Raw genomic sequence first — 25,349 nt, forward strand, 5'->3', positions numbered from 1 at the left:
TTCAACATATAGTTTAAGGTGCCTTTTAAAATTGTCTATGTGTGATTACTAACTGATGACGTTCTCAAATGAAGAGAATTTGCTTCCTCCTTTCCTTTCTTTTCCCCTCTTTCCCCTTCTTTCTTTCTTTTTTTTAATAAACAAGCAAAAGTGCAGTTTCTTTCAGAGTTACTCCATTTTATCTGAAGGAGTTCCAACCTATCCATCTTTAAAGGGCAATTTTATCCAAACTTAAAATACTGCCACTTCTTTGGTAAGGGCAATATAATAAAAGCTCTGAAAATCACCCTTTAATAACTATCAGCAATAAAACAAATAGAATTATTCATATGCAACTTTATTTATAGAATGAGCAAAGGCTGATGGAATTTTCCAGCAAAAAAGAGACCTTAAGTGGATTTGGCAATGGATTCTTAGATATAATCCCCAAAGCACAACAAAATAGATAAATTGGACTTCATCAGAATTAAAAATTTGTGCATCAAAAGACATTATGAAGAAAAAGGAAAGATAACATAAAGAATGAGATAAAATATTTGCAAATTATATATCTGATAAAGAATTTCTATCTAGAATATGTGAAGAACTCCTAAAACTCACCAACAAAAAGATAAACAGCTCAAAGAATGGGCAAAGGACTTGCACAGACATTTCTCTAAAATAGGTATACTAATTGTCAACATGCACATGAAAAGATACTCAACATCGTTAGTCACTAGGGATACACAAAACAATGAGATATCACTTGACACCCATTAGGATGGCTATAACTAAAAAAATAAAACAAGTGTTGGTGATGATATGGAGAAATTAGGGCCCTCATATATCACTGGTGGAAATGTAAAGTGGTGCAGCCACTATGGCAAGTCGTTTGTTACTTCCTCATAAGTTTAAATATAGAATTATCAGATGACTTAGCAGCTTCACTCCTAGATATATACCCAGAAGAAGTGAAAACAAGATTCAAATAAGTACATCTATGTGCATGTTTATAGTAGTACATAATAGCATCCCAAAAGGTGGAAACAACTTAAATATGCCCATCAATGGATGAATGAATAAACAGGTAGTATCTGATCTGATATACATAAATGGAGTATTATTAGCCATAAAAAGAAATGATGTCCTGATTCATGCTACAATATATTCAGTTCAGCCGCTCAGTCATGTCCGACTCTTCGCAACCCCATGAATCACAGCACGCCAGGCCTCCCTGTCCATCACCAACTCCCGGAGTTTACTCAGACTCATGTCCATCGAGTCAGTGATGCCATCCAGCCATCTCATCCTCTGTCGTCCCCTTCTCCTCCTGCCCCCAATCCCTCCCAGCATCAGAGTCTTTTCCAAAGAGTCAACTCTTTGCATGAGGCGGCCAAAGTATTGGAGTTTCAGCTTTAGCGTCTGTCCTTCCAATGAACACCCAGGACTGATCTCCTTTAGGATGGACTGGTTGGACCTCCTTGCAGTCCAAGGCACTCTCAAGAGTCTTCTCCAACACCACAGTTCAAAAGCATCAATTCTTCGGTGCTCAGCTTTCTTCACAGTCCAACTCTCACATCTATACATGACCACTGGAAAAATCATAGCCTTGACTAGACAGACCTCTGTTGGCAAAGTAATATCTCTGCTTTTTAATATGCTACCTAGGTTGGTCATAACTTTCTTTCCAAGTAGTAAGCCTCTTTTAATTTCATGGCTGCAATCACCATCTGCAGTGATTTTGGAGCCCCCCAAAATAAAGGCTGACAGTGTTTCCACTGTTTCCCCATCTATTTCCCATGAAGTGATGGGACCAGATGCCATGATCTTCGTTTTCTGAATGTTGAGCTTTAAGCCAACTTTTTCACTCTCCTCTTTCACTTTCATCAAGAGGCTTTTTAGTTCCTCCTCACTTTCTGCCATAAAGGTGGTGTCATCTGCATATCTGAGGTTATTGATATTTCTCCCGGCAATCTTGATTCCAGCTTGTGCTTCTTCCAGCCCAGCGTTTCTCATGATGTACTCTGCATAGAAGTTAAATAAGCAGGGTGACAATATACAACCTTGATGTACTCCTTTTCCTATTTGGAACCAGTCTGTTGTTCCATGTCCAGTTCTAACTGTTGCTTCCTGACCTGCATATAGGTTTCTCAAGAGGCAGGTCATGTGGTCTGGTATTCCCATCTCTTTCAGGATTTTCCACAGTTTATTGTGATCCACACAGTCAAAGGCTTTGGCATATATATATATATATATATATATATATATATACGTACCTTAAAAATCTTTTTCTTAGGGGAAGAAAAGCCACTGACTTGTATACTTTAAAAGGATTAAATTAGTACATTTTAGAGAGACAGAGGCTGACTAGGAATAGTTTAACCCTCTCAGTTTACTGATAAGACTCAGACCCAATGAGGTTAAATGATTTATCACTTGATTAGTGGCATAGCCAGATGAGACCCTAGTCTGACAGAATTGGGGGGCGGAACATAAGATTTAAAGTGAGATGATTGAGTTTAAATTCTAGACTGTGGTCAAAAATCTGAGTTTTTCTGCAGTAAATTTCTCAATTTGAACGTGTGGTTGGTAATACCTGCCTCTTAAGATTATTGATAGAATTACATGAGATATCTCTGAAATGCCTATTAGAATGACTATCACATAGTAGGAATTTAGTGTAATTGAATTTGAATTTGAAGTCGTATAGTTTAACATTGTGTAAGGAATATAAGTTATTTTGGAAAATATTTTTAGGAAAAGATTACTTTAGAAGACAGTTGAGTACTGGCTTGATGGCTTATATAGTATTTTGCTCTTACTTAAAAAATTGTTCAGTGTTACAATATTGTCCTTTGTAACCAGGCTGTTGGAATTGAGATTGAATTATCTGTAGCCATCATTTTTTTTTTTTTAACAAATTATTGTTTCTTTTCTTTTAATTAGTAGAAAAGATTCCCGAATGAATATAGAGGAAGAATGCCACTTCCTTAATTACTAGTATTACGTTATAGTCTACTTGAACTCCCTGTGGGATTTTTTTTTTCACCCACAATGACCTTTTATAGAGTATGTGCTCTGAAAGAACAAGCCCACAGGGATAGTATGGCATTGTGCCAATTACAAATGTAATTTTCTATTATATTAAACCATCTTTGCTTTTATATAACTAGTCTCAATTATAATACTTTGTATTTACTTGGTAGCTTTTAGCTACGAGGCTCAAAACTCTACAGAGACTCAAAGCACTCCAGTGAGGTAGGCATACTATAATCATCCTTTTTAGTTAAGAAAAGAGGAGGATGATATTATTTGTGAATGCTTCAGTAACAGAAGAAATAATCTACTAAAAATCTGTCACTGGTTATAGGATTTGTTGTTCAGTCACTAAGTAGTATCTGGCTTTTTTGCAGCCCCATAGAGTGTAGCCTGCAAGGCTCTTCTCTCTGTGAAATTTCCCAGTTAATACTGGAGTGGGTTGCCATTTCCTTCTCCAGAGGATCTTCCCAACCCAGGCATCTAACCCACATCTTCTACATTTTCAGGTGGATTCTTTACCACTGAGCCACCAGGGAAGCAGTTATAGGATAGTCTTATTTTTAACAAATGAAAATTTCTTCTTCCTCATGTAAATAATGTTTAGATTTTTATCCACATTTTATTTGTTTGGGTATTTTCTCTACTTTTCAACTGATTGTACTGTATGTTGACTTTCTTTGACTCTAAAGTACAAGAAAATATGAACACTGTAAGCGTGTACCTAAAGTAGTTTGATTGAATGATTTAGATTTATCAAATATTTTGCTGTAGACAGGTAAGTAATTTATAGATTTATTGACAAATTTTATATTTAGATATAACTTGTACATTTCTTAGCTTTGAGATGGGTATTGTGTATTCACTTATGAGTTAGTTACAGTCAAGTCCTTAGGTATTTTAGGTTGGCATGCTAATGACTAATAATATAATAAGACTGCTGCCATTAAGTGTATTTACACTTCTCTTTTATGGTACATATGTTCTTTATGAATTAAGTACTACCTATAGGACTATTCAGAGAAGGCAATGGCAACCCACTCCAATACTCTGGCCTGGAAAATCCCATGGACGGAGGAGCCTGGTGGGCTGCCATCTGTGGGGTCGCACAGAGTTGGACACGACTGACGTGACTTAGCAGCAGCAGCAGCAGCATAGGACTATTACATAGAATAATAAGAACAAGTTTAAAAATATGTTTTAAAATGGGATCTAATTAATGGTAATTCCTAAAAAAAAAATAAAGATTTCTCATAAGGAAATTTTGTTTATTTAAGAAGTAAACTCATAAGTTGCCTTGGGTCAGTTCTTATGAGAGGACAACTAATTTCTTTATGAAATTATATGAAATTTGCAAGTGGCCAAGATATCTCATTGTCTCTTTTGTAAGTACTGCCACTTTATATTTTTCTGAATTCTAGACGTTCTAGGTAGATCGAGCTCATCAAAGCTGAGTGTCTTGATGGCTGCAGTGCATAGAGAGTAAGCACTATGTCTGGTAGTACCACATTTAAACAATTAAGAAGATAATGATAATAGATAACATTTATTGACCATTTAATATATGCCAGGTATCCTATGTGCTTTTATACTTTGTCTCATTGGACCCTTGAAATTAATAAACAATAAGTCACATTTTTAAATTTGCTCAGAAGGACTGAAAATAATGTACAGTTTAATAAAGTAGCCACTCTGCTTCCAGAGTGATTCCTTTGCCATCTGTCTTTAATGAGGTCCATGAGTAGTGCCTATTCTCATAGTCATTATGGTTTTATCTTGTTCTTAAACATTTTGTTTTGATAGTCATGAAACTCTCCTGAGGGTAGGTGATTTATCTCCATTTGCCATGTGTGAGAGGTGAGAGAATGACCTTGATACAGGATTGCATTGAGAGTTGTTCCTGTTCTTTTCTGGCAGGGCTGTCTGGGTGAAGTACTCATAGTACTCGGGAATCAGGGCATTGCTGGTAGTAAAATAGAATCTGTACTGGATTTTTCTAGATTATAACTGCTCAGTTGAAGTGCGAGTAGGTAACAGGTTAGCTGATTGACCTCTTCTCTCTTGGGGCAGTCAAGCAGTGTGTGGGGGACCTGGAGGTCTTAGCCTGTCACCTAACCTCAAGCTGCCTTGTTGGTTAACCACATTGTAGAGTACAATGAGAAACCTGTATATGGGTCAAGAAGCAGCTATTAGAACCGGACATAGAACAACTGACTGGTTCAAAATTGGAAGAGGAGTACGATAAGGCTGTATATTGTCACCTTGTTTATTTAACATATGTGCAGAGTACATCATGTGAAATGCTGGGCTGGGTGACTAACAAGCTGGAATCAAGATTGTTGGGAGAAATAACAGCAATCTAAGATGTGCAGATAATACCACTATAATGGCAGAAAGTGAAGAGGATCAAAGAGTCTCTTGATGAGGATAAAAGAGGAGAGTGAAAAGCTGGTTTGAAACTCAGCCTTCAGAAAACTAAGATCATGGCATCTGGTCCTGTGACTTCATGGCAAATAGAAGGGGAAAAAGTGGAAGCAGTGACAGTTTATTTTCCTGGGCTCCAAAATCACTGCAGATGGTGACTCCAGCCATGAAATTAAAAGATGCATACTCCTTGGTAAGAAAGCTATGACAAACCTAGACAGTGTATAAAAAACAGAGACATCACTTTGCTGGCAAAGGTGCATATAGTCAAAGCTGTGTTTTTTTCCAGTAAGCATGGATGTGAGAGTTGGACTATATAAGCCTTCTTTATGAAGGCTGACTGCTGAAGATTTGATGTTTTTGAATTGTGGTGGTGGAGAAGACTCTGGAGAGTCCCTTGGACTGCAAGGAGATCAAACGAGTCAATCCTAAAGGAAATTAACCTTGAATATTCATTGGAAGGACTGTGCTGAAGCTCCAATACTTTGGCCACCTGGTGTATAGGGCCAGCTCATTGGAAAAGACCCTGATGCTGAGAAAGATTGAAGGCAAAAAGAGGGATGACAGAGGATGAGACGGTTAGTAGGTCTCACTGACTCAATAGACAGGAATTTCAGCCAGCTCTGGGAGATAATGGAGGACAGAGGAGCCTGGTATCACAGGGACTTGGACGTGACCTAGTGACTGAACAATAACAACAAAGAAGTGTAAACATCATCATTTTTTGTCAGCGCTGGAATGTGAGTTAGGCCTCAGGAAACTGTTTCAGAAATGTGAAGCCGTAGAAATTATATAATATTTTATCTTTTTTAGTATATACTTCTCTCCTATTTAATTGCTGATGAGATGTTGAATTTAGAGCTTGAACCTTATACTTAGCAGCTTAACGGTAGCCACTTTGCATAAAAGTATAAACATTTCCTAACCGGATTGTGTTTACCAGTCATTTGTGTCAGTTGATGGAGGACAAACTTGACCTGTTTACTTGAGAATGCTTTTCACCTGCAATTTTCTTTTTGGGGAAGTTTGGTTTACAAGTAGTTTTAGCTAATTATTGAAACTCTGTGACATAAAAATTCTTTCAGATAGTTTATAATTAATTTATGTTAAGCAATTCGTAATTCAGGTTGGCCCAAGTCTTTACATTCAAAGAGTGCCTTTATTAACCCACATAGTTTCCCCTAATCCTCATTTCTCTCAGGTTCTCCTATAAAACTTATTTTTCTTTTTTGCATATTAATGTTAAAAAGAGTGATGGATGGTTTCTTCTGTTTTATTTTTTTCTTTTACATATACAGAGGCTTATGGAGAGATGGATTTTACGGTCTGTAAGGTCAGTGGAGAAGGTGGTGATCTAATAGAGATAAGACTCTAATATGAGGAGGGAGAGGAAATTCCTTAGGAAAGTACCACATGGGCTGTCGACATAAGATTTCTTAGTAAGTCAGTTTCAGTCATATTATTTTTCTTCAGAAGTTTGTTGGAACTGTTTGCTGTTTCTTTAGTTGGTCATTTAGATTTGGAGTGCATTTTTGTCTTTTAGCCCTAGAATCACCTTAGCACACATGAGATGTCAGCTAGCATTGACTGAGAAAACAAGATTCACATTTTCCATCTCACACTCACACTGACTCCAGGACTTACCCTTGTTCAAGGAATGGTGGATCTAATTGCTTGCATTTTTAAATTAGTATTCTATCTCTGTTTGCAAAGTGTATAGTTGAAGTTATGTAAGTGAATTGTGGTTAAATTCACATAAATATGTCATTGTGTTTTATTAACTGATGACTCGTATGTGCTTTGTCCCTTTTATGTTTTACTCACTTACGCATTCAGATTCTTCAGGTTCTCTTGTCTTAGAATTTAAAAGTACTACTATGTACATTAAAGAAGGTCACCTACCTGTTACCAATCTCTTACTGATTTATAGGATTAGAGCCTGTTAGAGAAAAGTTTCTTAAACATAAATTCACTGATAATCTATATTTGTCAAGTAAGTATAATCTTATAAAAATCTTGTAGGTAAACAAATATTCAGTGTGTCCAAATGAAAAATGGAAGGGATAAGATAGTATAGATGATAGGTACTAACTTTAAAATTGACTGGGAGGCATGTGACTGTATTGACCTAGTTGGTGCCAATTTGAAGAATTCTAGTATGATTCCCTGTTTTCCTTCAAGTTGTATTGAGTAGGGTTCTGTTGCTGCAAGCCAAGTTGTTTTAATTGGATTTAGATTCAGGCATGACTATCTCCCATGGCTTCTGTTCTTGTAGGCGCTACTTATACTGCTTTGTACAGTAGGGGCTTGCCTTTATTTATATTCATAGTATTAATCACCTATTAATTTTTCATTTTAGGTCATTAAAACATGTCACATTCATTAGTATCGTAATTAGAAAATCAATTATCCTCCTAACTTAAGGACCAAAAGATTTGAGAACAACTGTGGTATTTAATTTCTTATATTTAAAAAGGTCTGACTGAAGATTTTAATTTTAATTTTGTCCCCTTGTTAATATTGTTGTAGGGAGGTTTAGTCTTTGTTACTAAATACACACCTTATTAAATCAGTGTGTGTCCTGGGACAAGACATTTTTCTGGATCCCAGTGATTTCTACCATCCAGCTAAAAACTATTACATTTGATAGATAATAGAGAATAAGGTGGAGGACTTTGGAGTTGGCATTGACATGTAGTACAAAGATCACAGACTTTGGGATCACATTCTTTACCTTTTGGGGACTAGTTGAAGAATCTTGGGCAGGTTACTTACTTGATTGAAACTCAAGTTCTGGTCTGAAAGTTTGGAAAATAATAGCAACCTCCCAAGGTTTTTCTGGAATTAAATACAGTGTATGTGCGTTCAGTCGTGTGCTCCTTTGTGACCCCATGGACTGTAGCTAGCCAGGCTCCTCTGTCCATGGGATTTCCCAGGCAAGCATACTGGAATGGGTAGCCATTTTCTCCTCCAAGAGATCTTCCCAACCCAGGGATCAAATCTGCCTCTCCTTTGTCTCTGGCTTTGGCAGGCGGATTCTTTACCACTGCACCACCTGCTGCTACTGCTGCTAAGTCGCTTCAGTCGTGTCCGACTCTGCGCGACCCCATAGATGGCAGCCCACGAGGCTCCCCCGTCCCTGGGATTCTCCAGGCAAGAACACTGGAGGGGCTTGCCATTTCCTTCTCCAATGCATGAAAGTGAAAAGTGGAAGTGAGGTCGCTCAGTCGTGTCTGACTCTTCGTGACCCCATAGACTGCAGCCTACCAGGCTCCTCCATCCATGGGATCTTCCAGGCAAGAGTACTGGAGTGGGGTGCCATTGCCTTCTCCACTGCACCACCTGGGAACCCCTTAAATATGGTAGGAAGTGTAAAAGCATCTATTACAGTATAGCACATTGATGTCTTCATTTCTTAAAGAGATCTTTCCAGTTTAGGGCAGGAGAATCAAAATGCCTAGCTCTTTATAAGGCCGTTGTAAGCTGTTTATAAGGCCTTTTTATTGTTAAGTTTTGCCAAAAGTGGAACTAGTTGTGAAAGTAGAAAGCATAAAGAAAATAATTTCTTCTTATCCTTTTTTTTTTTTTTAATATTCTTTTTATCTTTTGGATAAATTTAGGGACAAAATGTTTAAGGGAAGATTAGGTCTATTAGAAGACCTTACTGAATTTTGTTCTTTGGTGCTGGTGACCTTTCGCTAGCAGTTTGAACCAAGTGAAAAAGGTTAATAAAGCTGTACAGTAAAACAATCTGACTAAAAATAAAGCTGCATACTTAATAGAAAGCCTGTGCCTTTGCTTATAAGTGGGAGAATATAACTTTGAATGTTTGATGAATGGAGAACTTTCATAAGAGTTGTAACTTTACCTGTTCAATTTTAAAATAAAAAAGTTCAAAATGTACAGATCACCAGGTAAGAGTATAAATTATTATGGGAAAGTGTGTATAAAATAGAAATTAGAAGGTTATGGTCAGCCTAATGTTACATCTATAATGAAGATATAAAAAATTAAGTGAAAGTATCTTCCAGTTTTGTATTTTTAACCAGAGAAAAGTTATTTTCTGTGACTACTTTTATTTACAAAAAACAGCCACTGACTTGCTTCTAAAAAATTTAGATTATTTAAGTCCTGTAAGAACTTCATCTGAAATAGTTTTAGCAGCATGCAGTGTCAGTAATTATCATGTGAACTCAGCATGACATTTGGCTCTTCTGAAATCGGTTTGAAATTTGCTTGTGCAGTTTTACCCAGTTACGTTAGTGACCTTGAAAGACAATACCAGTCACAGCAGTGCTCTGTGAAAGAAGTTTCAGTAAACTGCAGTTAATTTAAAATTACTTATGATTGTCACTTAGTCAAGAGAATTGTTTAACATGGCATTTCCCTCAATTGAAAATAACATAAGCTAAGAAGTAGATTTTAAAAATATTATTGGTGAATTTGCTTCCATAAAACCAGGAGAGTAAAATTGTAATGTTCTGTGGTTGGTATAAAGAAAATGTTTAAACTTAAAATGTAAATTTCAATTTCTCAATAATGTTCTGCAGAAATACTAACCCTTAAAATATACACTAAAACGTGGGAATAGGGGACACATTTTTCTTTTAGCCTCAAGTTCCGGGAACTGATAAGAACTTCACAGTACACCCATTTCCCTCAACCCCTAGCCTTTTGCTCTTATTATCATACATTTTTCTTAAATATGTTATAGGCCTTTCACTATACTAATATATTTGTTAAAACAAATAATTGTCTTTTACAGAAATTTAAAGTCCCAAGTCAGTTGATTTCAGCTATGGAGATTTTTTCTGAGTGGGCCTGGCCCAATCAGCTGTTCACTTTAAAAGCAGAAAACTTCCTCTGGCTGGTAGCTGAAGAGAAATCAGAAAGATCTGAGGTGTATGAAGGACTCTGTGTGTTGCTGGTTTGAGGATGGAGACACTGGTGAGAAAGAATGAGGGCAGCCCCTAGGAGAAGAGAGTGTTTTCTGGTTGACGGCAAGGAAACAGGGAACACAGACCATTAGCTACAAGAGCTAGGTTCCACCATCAACCTGAATGAGCGTGGAAGCACATTCTTTCCTGGAGCCTCCAGGTAAACGCCCTACCTGCCTGACACCTGATTATACCCAGTGAGAGGCCAGCCAAGCCTGTCTCAACTACCGACCTGTAGAACTATGAACTAGTAACTGCATCTTGTTTTAAGCCGCTCAGTTTGTGGTAATTAGTTATATAGCAAAAAAGAAAAACAAATATACTTTATAAGGTCTTTTGTCAGTCTGAACATTTCTATGAGGCTCTGTCTTAGCTGTTTCAGAAGTCTTAACATAGCATACAGCCCTACTCTGGATTTGATCTTTACCTGAAAGCCGTTTCATTATTTGAGAATACTTTTGTCACCTGGAGGCGCTTGTAACTTGGCATAGCTTTACTGTTTAACCCAACAAGTCCTCGCTCTTTTGGAGCTAATAGTTCATTCTTTTTTTTTTTTTTTTTTTTTAAGATGTATTTTATTTATTTTTGGCTATGCTGGGTCTTCATTGCTGTGCAAGGGCTTGCTCTAGTTGTGGCAAGCTGGGGCCACTCTCTAGTTGTGGTGTGTGGGCTTCCCATTGTGGTGGCTTCTCCTGTTGTGGAGCACAGGCTCTAGGCACATGGGCTTACAGCGGTTGCAGCACACAGGCTTATTTGCTCCTACGCATGTGGGATCTTCCCAGACCAGGGATCGAACCCATGTCCCCTGCATTGGCAGACAGAGTCTTAACCACTAGACCACCAGGGAAGCCCTAAAAGTTCATTCTTTAGTTCATCTCTTTCCTCTCGTGTGTTACATGCAATGAGAAGCCCAGTGGCACTTTTAGTCATTGAGTTAATTAGGAACATTTCCCACTTTCGAACAACAGTATTTCTAAACGTCTCTCCAAAACAAAACAAGGAACCTCTTTCTTGCAGCTTCCAATCACATTTTAGTACTTTTAAACCCTCACCAACAACCCCTTCTGGGCCTTTTCTGTTGTTGTTGTTGTTTAGTCGCTCAATCGTGTCTGACTCTCTTGCAACCCCGTGGACTGTAGCCCGCCAGGCTCCTGTGTCCATGGGGTTCTCCAGGCAAGAACACTGGAGTGGGCTGCCATTTTCTTCTCCAGGGAATCTTCCTGACCCAGGCATTGAACCTGGGTCTCCTGAGTTGGCACATGGATGTTTTATCCCTGGCCATGAAGAAAGCCTTCTTGGCCTTTGAGGTTCCCACTAACACTGTACTCAGTGCCCTTAAGGCTTTAACTCAGTCTCCACCTCAATTCAGAGAAGGCAATGGCACCCCACTCCAGTATTCTTGCCTGGAGAATCCCATGGACGGAGGAGCCTGATAGGCTGCAGTCCATGGGGTCACTAGAGTCAGACACGACTGAGCGACTTCACTTTCACTTTTCACTTTCATGCATTGGAGAAGGAAACGGCAACCCACTCCAGTGTTCTTGCCTGGAGAATCCCAGGGACGGGGGAGCCCGGTGGGCTGCCATCTGAACAGCCGGCACGACTGAAGCGACTTAGCAGCAGCAGCCACCTCAATTCAAGAGCAAGCATCTGAAGGTAGAAGTGCGTGACATTTTTATGACCTTGACACAGAAGTCACATAAGCATAATTTCTGTTGTTCTCTACTGGTTGAAGCAGTCACAAGGTCTGCCTTCAGCGGGGAGGGGAACTGACCACACTTCTGTACGGGTGAAGTGTTGAGGTCATATTGAAAAAGGGGCTTCTTGGGTAAAAGATACTGTGTTTATATTTGGAGAATTAAATCTACCACAGAGCTCAGCATTTTAGCTTGCATTTTAAAATTGCATTTTATTTGATTTGTAATGGTCTTTCAGAATATAATGCTACCAACCCTGTAGCCCATTTCACAATTAAAGATTTATAGGAAAATCTAAAGTTTTATTTATAATAGTCTTATAGCATATCCAATACTAACATCAGCTAACTGGTACATTCTTTAATTAAAAAATTAAAAATTAAATTTAATTAAAGTTATTATCTGGTAATTCAAGCTGAAATTAGTCAAAGCTATGGTTTTTCCAGTAATCATGTGTAGATGTGAGAGTTGAACCATAAAGAAAGCTGAGCACTGAAGACTGGATACTTTTGAACTGTGGTGTTGGAGAAGACTCTTGAGAGTCCCTTGGACTGCAGGGAGATCAAACCAGTCAATCTTAAAGGAATTCAGTCCTGAATGTTCATTGAAAGGACTGATGCTGAAGCTCCAATATTTTGGCCACCTGATGCGAAGAACTGGCTCATTGGAAAAGACCCTGATGCTGGGAAAGATTGAAGGCAGGAAGAGAAGGGGACAACACAGGATGAGATGGTTGGATGGCATCACTGACTAGATGGACTTGAGTTTGAGCAGCTCTGGGAGTTGGTGATGGATAGGGAGGCCTGGCAATCCTCCCTATCCATCCATAGGGTGCAATCCATGCAATCCATGGGATGACAAAGAGTCGGACACAACTGAGTGACTGAACTGAACTGAGCTCAAGCTGATTTTTTCTTGTTTAATGAGTTTAGATTTTTAAAGAAAAGTATTCTCTTAACCGAGTCAATCTGTAACTCTCTTTTATACTTCGTGTTACAGATTTCAAAAACTGTAGAATATAAACTGAACAAATACAAGTTCTGATGCATGATTTTTCAGCTTTTTTTTTTTTTTTTTTTTTTACAATGGTGCCTTTTTCTTTAAGAGAAGTTTCTAAGTATAGCTTATTATTATTTTGTATTACACATATCTCTTCTCACCAAAGTCAGGCTGATCGTCAGCTATGGTACCTACTGAAACCTTGAGGGAAGGTTCTCTCAGTCTCTTGTGGCTTCTCTCATTTCTGGACTTTCCCTGGTCGAAAAAGTCTAGGACTTTTGCTTTCAGCTCTAGTGGGCCTAGGAGGCAATTCTGCTCAAACGTTTCTCATCACAGTAAGATTTAACAAGGAACTTCTGAAGAAGTAGATAAATGATGGAGGAATAATATTTAGCAGGAGTTTTTGAATCACTGTTGAACACACATCTTAAAAAAACTATTACTGAAAGTGAATGGTGCTCCTGATGAGAGACAGTGACAGTTCATCTCATCTTATAGTGCCTGCTAGATTTTACTGAGTCGTTAAGCAAACACAGGGAATCCTCTTTGCACCTTCAGTCTTAAACAGGCTGACAGAATGAATCAGTGTTGCTTTGATTACATGAATTAAATAAAATCTCTGCAGAGAATGTCATTTAAACAGAATAGTTCTGTCTAACGTGCTCTCGGACCTGGACACATTCCTAGTTCTTTGGCTGTCGCAGTCTGTCCTGTGGCCTCTCTGATGCACGTCTTTTATGCATGCTGAATTATGTATGTACAGAAAAGCGCATAAAAAGCAAATTTACAGTTAATCACAAAGCTGACATCTGTGTAACTACCATCCAGCTCCATTCCAGATATAACTTATTGCCAGCTTTCCAGAAGTTTTCTCGGCCTGTCCTATATAGTTTCCTCTTCTTTTTCCCTCTTACGTAGTGTACCTTCTATAATATTGTTTGTTTTTATTGACTGTTTTATTTTTGACATTATTTAAAAGGTATTACATTATTTTCTTGTGTTGCTTGCTTCAAAATTATGTTTTTGATGTTTATTCTTATTGCTGTGTACACAGTTTGTTCATTTTCATTGCTGTATAGCACATTATTATATGAATAGATCACATTTTATTTATTCATTACAATTAAAACATTTTATATTCATTACATTGTTGATAGGCATTTGGGTTGTTGCCAGTTTTTAGCTATTATGAGTATTGCTGCTATGAACATTCTGATACATGCCTTTTGTTGCATAGGAGCATCTGTTTCTGTTGGTATCTGCCTGGGAGTGGAACTGCTGGGTGTTATGATATATGCCAAAGTCACACTTAAAATTGTTTTGAGACAACATTTCTTTCTCTAGACATATTTTGGGTTTGTCAGACTGTGAGACAACTCCTTTAAGACTATAGAAGGCTTTTTATTTAGTTGAGAGGGTCTTGTAGGCCCCTTCATTTTTCTCGTAGAGACATTTACAAGGGGTTTTTACATTTTGATTTGGCCTGCAGTCCCAGACTATATGTTTGGAAAATGTTTTGCCAGCTGAGAGACTGGAGGTAAGAAGCACTTGTTATTTTTCAACCCAACAAGTCCTGGCCCCTCTTTATTCCTTCTAAATTTTGCTTGTGAGTTGATCACATTTTTCTTTAGCTCATCTCTTTTTTGCCCTGTTACCTTATCATACACAGCTGGGAACAACCAGCTGACTTTTAACACTTGCCTGGAGATCTGAGACAAATCTCAATGTTTATTAAGTAACTTTTTCATCTTCGGAGTACTATAGGCAACACAGTTTTTGCCATTTATTTTGTTACTACATGGCATAAGTTTCCATTTGTTTTCAGCCTCCAGCAAAATTTTTGTAACCTTTTTCAGCTTTTGCTAAGAGTTTGCTCACCATTTTTTAAGCCTTAGGCCACTGTTTGATTTCAAAAACAGTATTATATACTTTATGTTTAAAATTATGGCTGTACCTCTTTCTGGTACCATCAGTTAGCTACTGCTGCAGAAGGAACCACTCCAAAACAGTGGTTTAAAACGGTACCCACTTATTTCTGTTCGTGGGTCTGTGTATGGGCAAGGTAGTTTGAAGCTCATGTGTCAGCAGTTTGCTGGCAGCAGGCTAGTTTACGATGGCTTTAGTCACCGTGCTGACTCAGGTCACCGTGCTTCACGTCTTCCACCATTTGGCAGGTTAGCCTGGGCTTGTTCGCTTGATTCACAGGGAGCATGAACTGGCACAAGGCCTCTTGAAACCTTGGGGCTGAACCAGCACACTGTTATTCTCAACATATTCTATTGGCCAAAGTCAGTCACACCTACAGGCCAAATCTAAGGAGTAGGGAAATAGATTCTAATTATTGATGGGAGATGCTGCAGAGTTACATTTTAGCAATAATGTCTGTAGTAAAGGGTGGAGAATTGGAGTCATCTTTGCAATCTTCCGAAGCATATACATGTTTAATTTTAAAGTAGTTGTAGTTTATACTCATATCAACAGTGTGTAAAAGTTGTGTTCTACATGGTCATCAGAACTTAGTAATGCATCTTTGTTACTTTTAGCTATTTTGGTGATTGTCCAGTGGTATTTTATTGTGGTCTTAATATTTCTTTACTTGAATTTCTAATAAGATGGTTTTCCTTTTTTCCCCCTTTTATTGGCCATTTGAGTATATACTTGTTTTAAAGGGGAGGGGAGAAGTGCCTCCAAAGGCTGAGTTTATTTCTAGGCTGCTCCTGGATCCTCGACTGTAAATCATTACTTTGCTGTTAGCCCTCCAGTGCCTTCAAGTAAATGTTTTAAAATTTTTGCTTTTAATTATCTTTTGGTAAATTTTCTTAGTTAATCCTTAGTGGGAAGGTTAGTCTGAGTCTCCCATTCCTAGAAGTGGAATGTTTGTATTCCTATGTCTTTGGAGTTTTGACTTTGATGAATCTGGGAGCATTGGGGGTGCACATCTAAAGTTTTAAGGGTTAATGTACAATACGGAAAGACCTTTTGTGAGGTATCATTTGCCTTGCAAACAGTGATTTTTTTTTTTCTTCCTGAGGCCTGACTGATTTGTTGGCAAACAGTTTTGTTGTGTTTGACATGTAACAGGTGCTAACGTCTTTTGCAATCTTGTCTCTGGGAATAGAGGGTCTAGGTCACTATGTTCATTAATTAAGTCCAGGAAATTTTATTTCTCCTGTGGCTAATCATTTACATTTGACATGAGTCTGTCTTTTGTGCCTCTAGCTTCCTCACTTCTACCTTTGTTCTGTGTACTTTATTTTTCATGTGGCAGTCAGAATTTTTAAACGTAATTCAGATTATGTTATATCTCTGCTTAGTATACTCTAAGGGCTTCTCTTAACTCAAAGACCCAAAGGCCTTAGTATAGCCTGTAAGATCCTATCAGATATAACCCCATGCGTGCTAACTCGCTTCAGTTGTGTCCAACTCTTTGCAACCCTATGGACTGTAGCCCACAGAGGACAGGCTCTTCTGTCCATGGGGATTCTCCAGGCAAGAATACTGGAGTGGGTTGCCATGCCTTCCTCCCGGGGATCTTTTTGACCCAGGGATTGAACCCAGGTCTCCCGAATTGCTGCTGAGCCACAGGCAAAGCCCTCATGACCCCATGCTGCCTGTTTAATTAACTTCATCTGATACCTTTCCTGTCTGTTCCTTCTGCTCTATGCACAGAAGTTGCCTTGTTTTTCCTGGTACACTTCATGGCCTTTGCACTTTCTATTTCCTCTTTTAGAATGCTTCTTCCTTTGTTAGCTACATGGATTGCTATTTCCCCTCTCTTAGGTCTCTGCTCAGATATTTTTCTTGAAGAAGGCAACGGCACCCCACTTCAGTACTCTTGCCTGGAAAATCCCATGGAAGGAGGAGCCTGGTGGGCTGCAGTCCATGGGGTCGCTGAGAGTCGGACACCACTGAGCAACTTCACTTTCACTTTTCACTTTCATGCATTGGAGAAGGAAATGGCAACCCACTCCAGTGTTCTTGTCTGGAGAATCCCAGGGACGGAGGAGCCTGGTGGGCTGCCGTCTATGGGGTCGCACAGAGTCAGACACGACTCAAGTGACAGCAGCAGCAGCAGCAGCAGATATCTTTCTAGAGAGAAACCTTCCCCAAACACCTTACAAATAATTGCAGCATCTCTCCCATCACTCTTTATCCCCCTTAACTCACTCTGTTTTTCTTTACATTACTGTCATCTCCTAACATAACTATTTATTACTACTTTTATTTTCTGTGCCCCTGTCTTAGAAAGTAAACTCCATGAGAGCAGGGACATGCCTAAAACAATGTCAGCCACACAGTAGACCTTCAGTTAATCTTATGTGTGGATTTAAAAGCAATACAGTTATTTTAATTAAGCAGTTACTATTAAGAGAGCTTGTTGTATAAACAGCTATTTTATTGAACAAAATATGTCTAATGGTAAATAGAAAATTCAAATTTTGCATGTTAACAAATCAAACATTTTGATTATTAATAAATGGAGTTGCGGATGGACTCATATGAAAGGTTTAATAAATTTAATATTTAAAATAGTGTTTTCAAAGTCATTGGAGGGTCGTTAACTCTGTGTGCCTATACCTTACTTCCTCTCTTCTTCAGCAAACAACAAATCTCAGAATGAGGTATGGGATTTAGGTTATATTTTTATAAGTTGTACAAGTATTTTTTGTGTTCTTTGTTAGACACATCTGTTTGAGTACCACTGGTTTAAAGTAAAACTGTAATCATTGCTGAGTTAGGGACAAATCTATATCATAGCAACAGCAGCTGCCTATTTCCTGAATGTTTACTATGTGCCCTTGCTTAAAATATTTCATCTGATTTACTCTTCCCAGTAACTCTGTGAAATAGATATTATCTCCATTCTATAAATGAGGAAACTGAGCAGGATCATATGGCTGCTGAGTCAGCTAAGCTGAGATTTGAACACAGGTCTGACTCCAATTTAACAAAGTGTTTAATATGTATAACCCTCTCTGATTTAGAGACAAAATTATTTCAGCAATTGATTTTCTATATAAAATGGGAAAAAGGTCAGAAATGAGGATATGACATGTAGAAAACATGTTGGAGCTAAGCAAATATTTATATAAATTTCATTTTTTGAAGAAAATCAAGAACCAAATTTTGCATTAAAATAATAAAACTTGAAGATTCTGATCAAATTATAGTCTTTATATTTTAGATGAATACAATTATATATTTCTGTTAACAAAATGTGTAGTCTTTTTTTTTTTAACTGAAGTATAGTTGATTTACAGTATTAGTTTCAGGTGTATAACTTAGTCATTCAATATTTTTGTAGACTATACTCCATTTTAGGTTATCATAAGACAATGGGTATAATTCCCTGTGTATACAGTGTATCCTTGTTGCTTATCTGTTTTACATAAAGTAGTTTGTATCAGTTAATCCCAAATCCCTGATTTGTCCCTCCTCATTTTTCCCTCCCCTTTGGTAACCACAAGTTTGTTTTCTGTATCTGTGAATCAGTTTGTGTTTTGCATATACATTCATTTGTATTATTTTTCAGATTCCATGTATAAGTGATATTATACAGTATTTGTTTTTCTCTGTCTGACTCATTTTTGTGTTGTTGTTCAGCCTCCTCGTCATGTCCAACTCTTTGCAGCTTCTTTTACTGAGCATAATATTCTCTAGGTCTATCCAGACTGCTGCAAATGGTAGTATTTCATTCTATTTTTTTTAATGACTAATATTCCTAAAATCTATATTCTTAATAAAGTATGAATGTTTGTTCAAAAAGCATTATGTACCAAGCTCTGTGATAGGTGCTGAGTGGATAGAAATGTATATTCAAGTTTTTCTTTTGGATAGACTTAAATTTTTCTTTTGGATATAATAGATAAAGGCTTGGAAACAATACACTTAATTGGAAAATATGTTAAACACCTAAAATGGTGCCTGACATACTGCTGCTGCTTCTACTGCTGCTAAGTCGCTTCAGTCGTGTCCGACTCTGTGCGACCCCAGAGATGGCAGCCCACTGGGCTCCCCGACCCCCGGAATTCTCCAGGCAAGAACACTGGAGTGGGTTGCCATTTCCTTCTCCAATGCAAGAAAGTGAAAAGTGAAAATGAAGTCGCTCAGTCGTGTCCGACTCTTCGCGACGCCATGGACTGCAGCCTACCAGGCTCCTCCGTCCGTGGGATTTTCCAGGCAAGAGTACTGGAGTGGGGTGCCCCTACTAGAAACTTACAAATAAGTGTTGAATTAGGGAGGTTTATTCATAGTGCAGTCTGATATACCATGTGTGGTACTGATTTTATATAGATTCATAGGGACGTGTCTGCTGTGGAGTATATATTTGAATTAGGCCTTAAAATGTGAGTGAAAAAAGAAACGAATAGTCTGAGTCGGGGAAGACTATATCCAGTGACTAAATTTCAGTAAGATGAAAACCTATATCTGTTGCCCACAATGATTTACCTCCCTTGTAGCTTAAACTAAAAACCCAACCAGTTAGAAGGCATTTCATTTTCTGTATGAGTAGATTATTTCAATAACATTGTATTATGACCTTAAAGGGAATCACTGACAAATCGGGATATTATATATATGTATAAAATTTGAGAAATGTAGATGCCTACTGTAGGCAGAAATGTAGATTGCTTTGAGAAATGTAGATGCATAACCCAGTTGCATCATATAAAATGTAGTAAAGCAATCAGGATGCTCTTTAATCCCTAAAAGAGAGGATTTGCCTAATATTGTTGGCCTAAAAGAATTATTTCATAAAACTTTGAACTTTATTGCCAAGTGATCATTTAGAATTTTCAAGTGTCTAGTGAGTATGCTCCTTTCTTAAGACTTGTAGGACAATTCAGGGTAGAATAATGATGGAGCAGGGATTGGAGGCTGTAAAGTACCTAATGCGATGTCTGATAGATTCAGTTCAGTTCAGTCGCTCAGTAGTGTCCAACTCTTTGTGACCCCATGGACTGCATCACACCAGGCTTCCTTGGCCATCACCAACTCTTGGAGCTTACTCAAATTCATGTCCTTCCAGTCGGTGACGTCATCCAACCATCTCATCCTCTGTCATCCCCTTCTCCTCCTGTCTTCAACCTTTCCCAGCATCAGGGTCTTTTCCAATGAGTCAGTTCTTCATATCAGGTAGCCAACATATTGGAGCTTCAACTTCAGCATCAGTCCTTCCACTGAATACTCAGGACTGATTTCCTTTAGAATTGGCTGGTTTGATCTCCTTGTTTTGCAAGGGACTCTCAAGAGTCTTCTCCAACACCACAGTTCAAAAGCATCAATTCTTTGGCGCTCAGCTTTCTTTATGGTCCAACTTTGCTCTTAAATGGTAATGAATTATGTAAGTCAGTTCCAAGTGCCATTGGACAGCAAAGAGCAAGTTATCTTCCTCTGTCTGTCTGCTTCCCACCTTAGACTCTTGATCCTATCCTCTGCCCAGTGAGTACATGAATTAGAAATAGAGTATGGAAGAGATGGGGGCAGGGTGTTCAGGGCTGGTGCACTGGGATGACCCTGAGGGATGGGATGGGGAAGGAGGTGGGTGGGAGGGCCAGAATGGGGAACACATGTACACTCATGGCTGATTCATGTGAATGTATGGCAAAACCCACCACAATATTGTAAAGTAATTAGCCTCCAATTAAAAAAAAAAAAAACAAAACTCAAAAAAAAAGAGAGTATGGAAGAGATTATAGTACTTAGGTTATATGTGTCTCAGATTTATTTTGATTTTTCCTGTTGGTCACTGTTGAAGGACAAACTATGAATTTTTTAAAAATGTAAATTTATTATGAAAATTTAGTTTAAATTCACTTATTTATATTTCATACTTTTTCTGGCATTGAGCTAGTCAATTCATTGCATACTGACCCTCAAATGGTAACTTAGCATCCAAATATCAGATCCTGCCTCAAAACATGAGAAAGACAAGGTCCTTGCACTCTTTAATTAAGTGTGGTAGATAAGGCTGGAAAGACAGGAAAGCACCTGAAGATGGATGAGTCTCTTAGTAAATGTGAGGTAATAGATCTGTATTCTTTAACCACTCTTTCAATTGCTTCAGATATAAAGATTTTGTTTGAAGGAAAAAACCTGTAATAAGGACTGCTGTCTGTGAAAATACATAATAATACTGCAGATGTTGATCTCTTGATATCAGAAGCTTCTTTAACTTACTTTTAAGCCTCTGAAATTGTCTTTGTCCTCAGGGTCTTGGAGCATAAGAACCTTAGGAAACGTGCGTTCTTTTCACTTTGTGCTGAAGTTCGGGAAAGTGAGTAGGGCACTGTTTTAGGTTCTGCTTCACTCCCGTGGGAAGCAGCTTGCTTTAGTGCATTTGTTCTCACTTGCCAGTCGGAGGGTCCATTGTGTGGTGAAAATATCTGTAAGATTGTCAACTGTTCTTTCTTCAGAAGGCTTGCATCTTATTTTGAGATTGTCTTTCTTTTCCTTTTTGTTAAATGTTAATATCCTTCTCTTTTATACAGTAATGCTGATGGTAGATAGTAGGACTTAAAATACATATAAATTCTTAGAAAGTAAAATGTTGCTAGCACATGAGGACCACCGGTGGTGTGTGTGTGTGTGTGTTGTTCTGGTTTATGAAATCTGAAAATCCGGAAAGTGCTAACTTAGTAGAAAGATCGTAGGCTTTGCATTCAGCAAACCTGGTTTAAATTTTTTCTCTGCTATGGTTGTTATCTTTTTTTATTTCTAAAATGGGGTGTGAATACCTGTCTCCTATGGTTGTTGTGAGGATTGTCTGAGATAATATAAATGTAAATGTAGTGCCAAGTGAATAATAGGAGCTGAATAAATTTAGTTTCTTCTTTCTTTTTTTTTTTTTTTTTTAGTTTCTTCTTTCTTAAATGGTTGGGGGTAGAGGGAATCTCAAGTAAAGTTACCACTTAAATTGAATGTAAATCCAAGAGGAAAAAAATGAAGAAAGGAAAAAGCCTTGGCATTCCACAGTTTGATGAGCCTCTTAGTAAATGGGTATGAGATGGTACCTTGTACATATTTGGAGTTTAATACATATGTATTGATTTTAAAATGTTGAATAGTGGAGTTAATACATGTTTGAGTCATAAAGAAAAATCCAATTTTGAGAAAAGTTGGAAGATTTAAAATTTTATTGTTATAGTGAAGTGAATCAGGAGGTGGTCAAAACACTGTGGTGAAGAACCCATCGTTTATATTGCTGTGCTCAGTCTCTCAGTCGCGTCCAACTCTTTGTGACCCCATGGACTGTAGCCTGCTGGGCTCCTCTGCCCAAGGAGCTTTCCAGGCAAGAATACTGAAGTGGGGTGGCATTTCCTACTCCAGGGGATCTGCCCGACGCAGAGATCAAACCCACCTCTCTTACATCTCCTGCATTGGCAGGTGTATTCTTTACCACCAGTGCCACCTGGGAAGCCCCGTTTATATTACACATTTTAGGAAAGTATTACAAAAATTTCCAATCTCATTATTATACTTATAACAATAACTTACAATAATTCACATATGTGTTCTTTTTTGTTTTATTTATTTATTTTTTTGCACTGTGATTCAGTATTTTTGCGGATTATATTCCATTACAGGTTATTATAAGATATTGGGTATAATCAATTCCCCATGCTATGCTGTATATCTTTGTTGTTCATCTATTTTATATATAGTAGTTTGTATCTGTTAATCCCATACTTCTAATTTGTCCCTCCCCTTCCCTCTCCCCTTTGGTAACCGGAAGTTTGTTTCCTATATCTGTGATTCTTTTTCTTTTTTTAATATACATTTATTTATTTTAATTGGAGGCTAATTACTTTACAATATTGTATTGGTTTTGCCATACATCAACATGAATCGGCCATGGGTGCACACGTGTTCTCCATCCTGAACCCCCCTCCCCCCTCCTTCCCCATTCCATCCCTCTGGGTCATGGGTCATGCCAGTGCACCAGCCCCGAGCATCCTGTATCATGCATCGAACCTTTTTGTTTTTTGTTTTAAAGTGGTTTCACACGTTATTACCATTGATGTTTCTAACTATGTATGTACTATGAATGTTAATACTTTATTAAGATTAATAGATGAGAGAAAGCTGAAAGATGGTTAAGTGACTAGCATAGTTAGTCATGGTTAGAAAGTGATAATCAGAACCAAATGCTAAGATAACTAATATCATTGTCTTTAATTTTTGTTGCTATTATTATGACAAGGACAACTTTATGAGGACCCAGTGCATTTTAACTATTTTATTTTCTCTTTGTCTTCTATGGAACATTTTAATCCTTATTTTATAAACTCAGAGTCTGATAAAAAAAAAAAGTATGATTTCCCCAGGGTCACATTAATGACCTTATAATTCTGAAGCAGAGTATATCTAACCGCTGAAGTCCCTGTTTGCACTGAGTTGCAGTGACAACAGTTGATGCCATGGCAGTTGGATAAAATCAGTCAAAGGAAATGTTCCTTGGCGTAGACAGTTGAAATAGATGACCTAGATACCCTTTTTCAGGTTTATGAGCAATTGTGTTTCTTGATTATTTTAGAGAACCTTTTCAAATTGCTTTAAACACCAGGAAATTTCTGTGTAAAATAATTTACCTGGACCAAACATATGCAAAGTAGCTCTCATTTAGTGACATACATATAGATATAAATATGTATATACAGTGTCAACTGTATCTTGTATGTAAGATATATATGTATCTTACATACATATCGGAGAAGGTAATGGCACCCCACTCTAGTACTCTTGCCTGGAAAATCCCATGGATGGAGGAGCCTGGAAGGCTGCAGTCCATGGGGTCGCTGAGGGTCGAACATGACTGAGCGACTTCACTTTCACTTTTCACTTTCATGCATTGGAGAAGGAAATGGCAACGCACTCCAGTGTTCTTGCCTAGAGAGTCCCAGGGATGGGGAAGCCTGGTGGGCTGCCGTCTATGGGGTCGCACAGAGTCGGACACGACTGAAGCGACTTAGCAATGGCAATACATACATATAGTGTGTATGTTTACAATTCAATTGAGCTTTGGTAGCCATTGTCTCTATATGGCAACCCACCCCAGTGTTCTTGCCTGGAGAATCCCAGGGATGGTGGAGCCTGGTGGGCTGCCGTCTATGGGGTCGCACAGAGTTGGACACGACTGAAGCGATTTAGCAATGGCAATACATATATATAGTGTGTATGTTTACAATTCAGTTGAGCATTGGTAGCCATTGTCTCTATATGGCAACCCACCCCAGTGTTCTTGCCTGGAGAATCCCAGGGATGGCGGAGCCTTGTGGGCTGCCGTCTATGGGGTCGCACAGATTTAGACACGACTGAAGCGACTTAGCAGCAGCAGCAGCAGCAGCATAGGCTGTGATCTAACCTAGTAGCTTGTTTGGTAAATTTCTTTGCTCTAAGAAAGAATGTATTTGTTGGAGGTGGAGAGTAACCATGCCCAAGCCCAGCTGGATGGATTATGTATATTCATCATTCTCCACAATTGAAGTTGGTTAATTTAGAACTAATTTTGGTTAAAGACTTTAAAGTATGGATATCACAGCAGTATAATGAGCAGCAAAAATGTGCACCTTGATATCTGAAAGGACAGTTTGTACGCTCTCATCAAATCTGCCTGAGATTTAAGAAGCATACGTCTTTTGGAAGAGATACTAGTGCGTGTCCTGATCAGTGTTTAATTATCGCAGGAGGACAACGAGTAGGATCTAATTTGGAGCATCTATTTTAGATGCAGCACCTTGTCCCCAACAGTCATTCATCTTCCCCCGCCTCGCGCCCCTTCTCTCTGTGTGTGTGTGTGTGTGTGTGTGTGTGTGAGACAAAAATTGAGCAAATGTTGTTGGAGTGAGGGGGCCAGGCAACTGATGGTAATTTGGCCTGTTCATGTTGTTGCTGAATTGCTAAATTGTATCCAACTCTTTAAGACCCCATGGACTGTAGCCTGCCAGGCTCCTCTGTCCATGGGATTTTCCAGGCAGGAATACTGGAGTGGATTGCCAGTTCCTACTCCAGGGGCTCTTCCCTACCCAGAGATCAAACCTGTGTTTCCTGCTTAGTCACTCAGTCATGTTCTACTCTGGCCAATTTATATTCCTCCCTTAATTCCTAGAAATCTCTGCCACCGTTGGGACTCCTTACTACTTCTTCAGAGGTTCAGATAAGAAAAGAGGAATCTTTTTACTTTAAGAATCAGTTAAAGGGAAATAATTATTTACTTCAGTGAGAAATTTTGAAATAATACAGCAATTAAGATATATACAAATGCTTTTAATGTCAA

At 38.3% G+C, this 25,349-nt stretch overlaps 1 protein-coding gene across 2 annotated transcripts in view; it reads left to right on the forward strand.

The window, feature by feature from the left end:
• The window catches only part of COMMD10 (COMM domain containing 10), a 185,194-nt gene that overhangs the window by 40,770 nt on the left and 119,075 nt on the right, over positions 1-25,349 (forward strand). The window contains exon 6 of one of the 2 annotated variants that reach the window (XM_027546935.1): positions 6,738-6,812. The exons of the other annotated variant lie outside the window; for it this stretch is intronic. Within the exon in view, the coding sequence (XP_027402736.1) occupies positions 6,738-6,797 (60 nt within the window). The 3' untranslated portion in view covers positions 6,798-6,812. Of the gene's footprint in view, positions 1-6,737; positions 6,813-25,349 lie in introns of those variants that run through there. 2 annotated transcript variants of the gene reach the window in all.

The sequence above is a fragment of the Bos indicus x Bos taurus genome, chromosome 7, assembly GCF_003369695.1.
Source record: "Bos indicus x Bos taurus breed Angus x Brahman F1 hybrid chromosome 7, Bos_hybrid_MaternalHap_v2.0, whole genome shotgun sequence".
In the NCBI taxonomy this organism is placed as follows: Eukaryota; Metazoa; Chordata; class Mammalia; order Artiodactyla; family Bovidae; genus Bos; species Bos indicus x Bos taurus.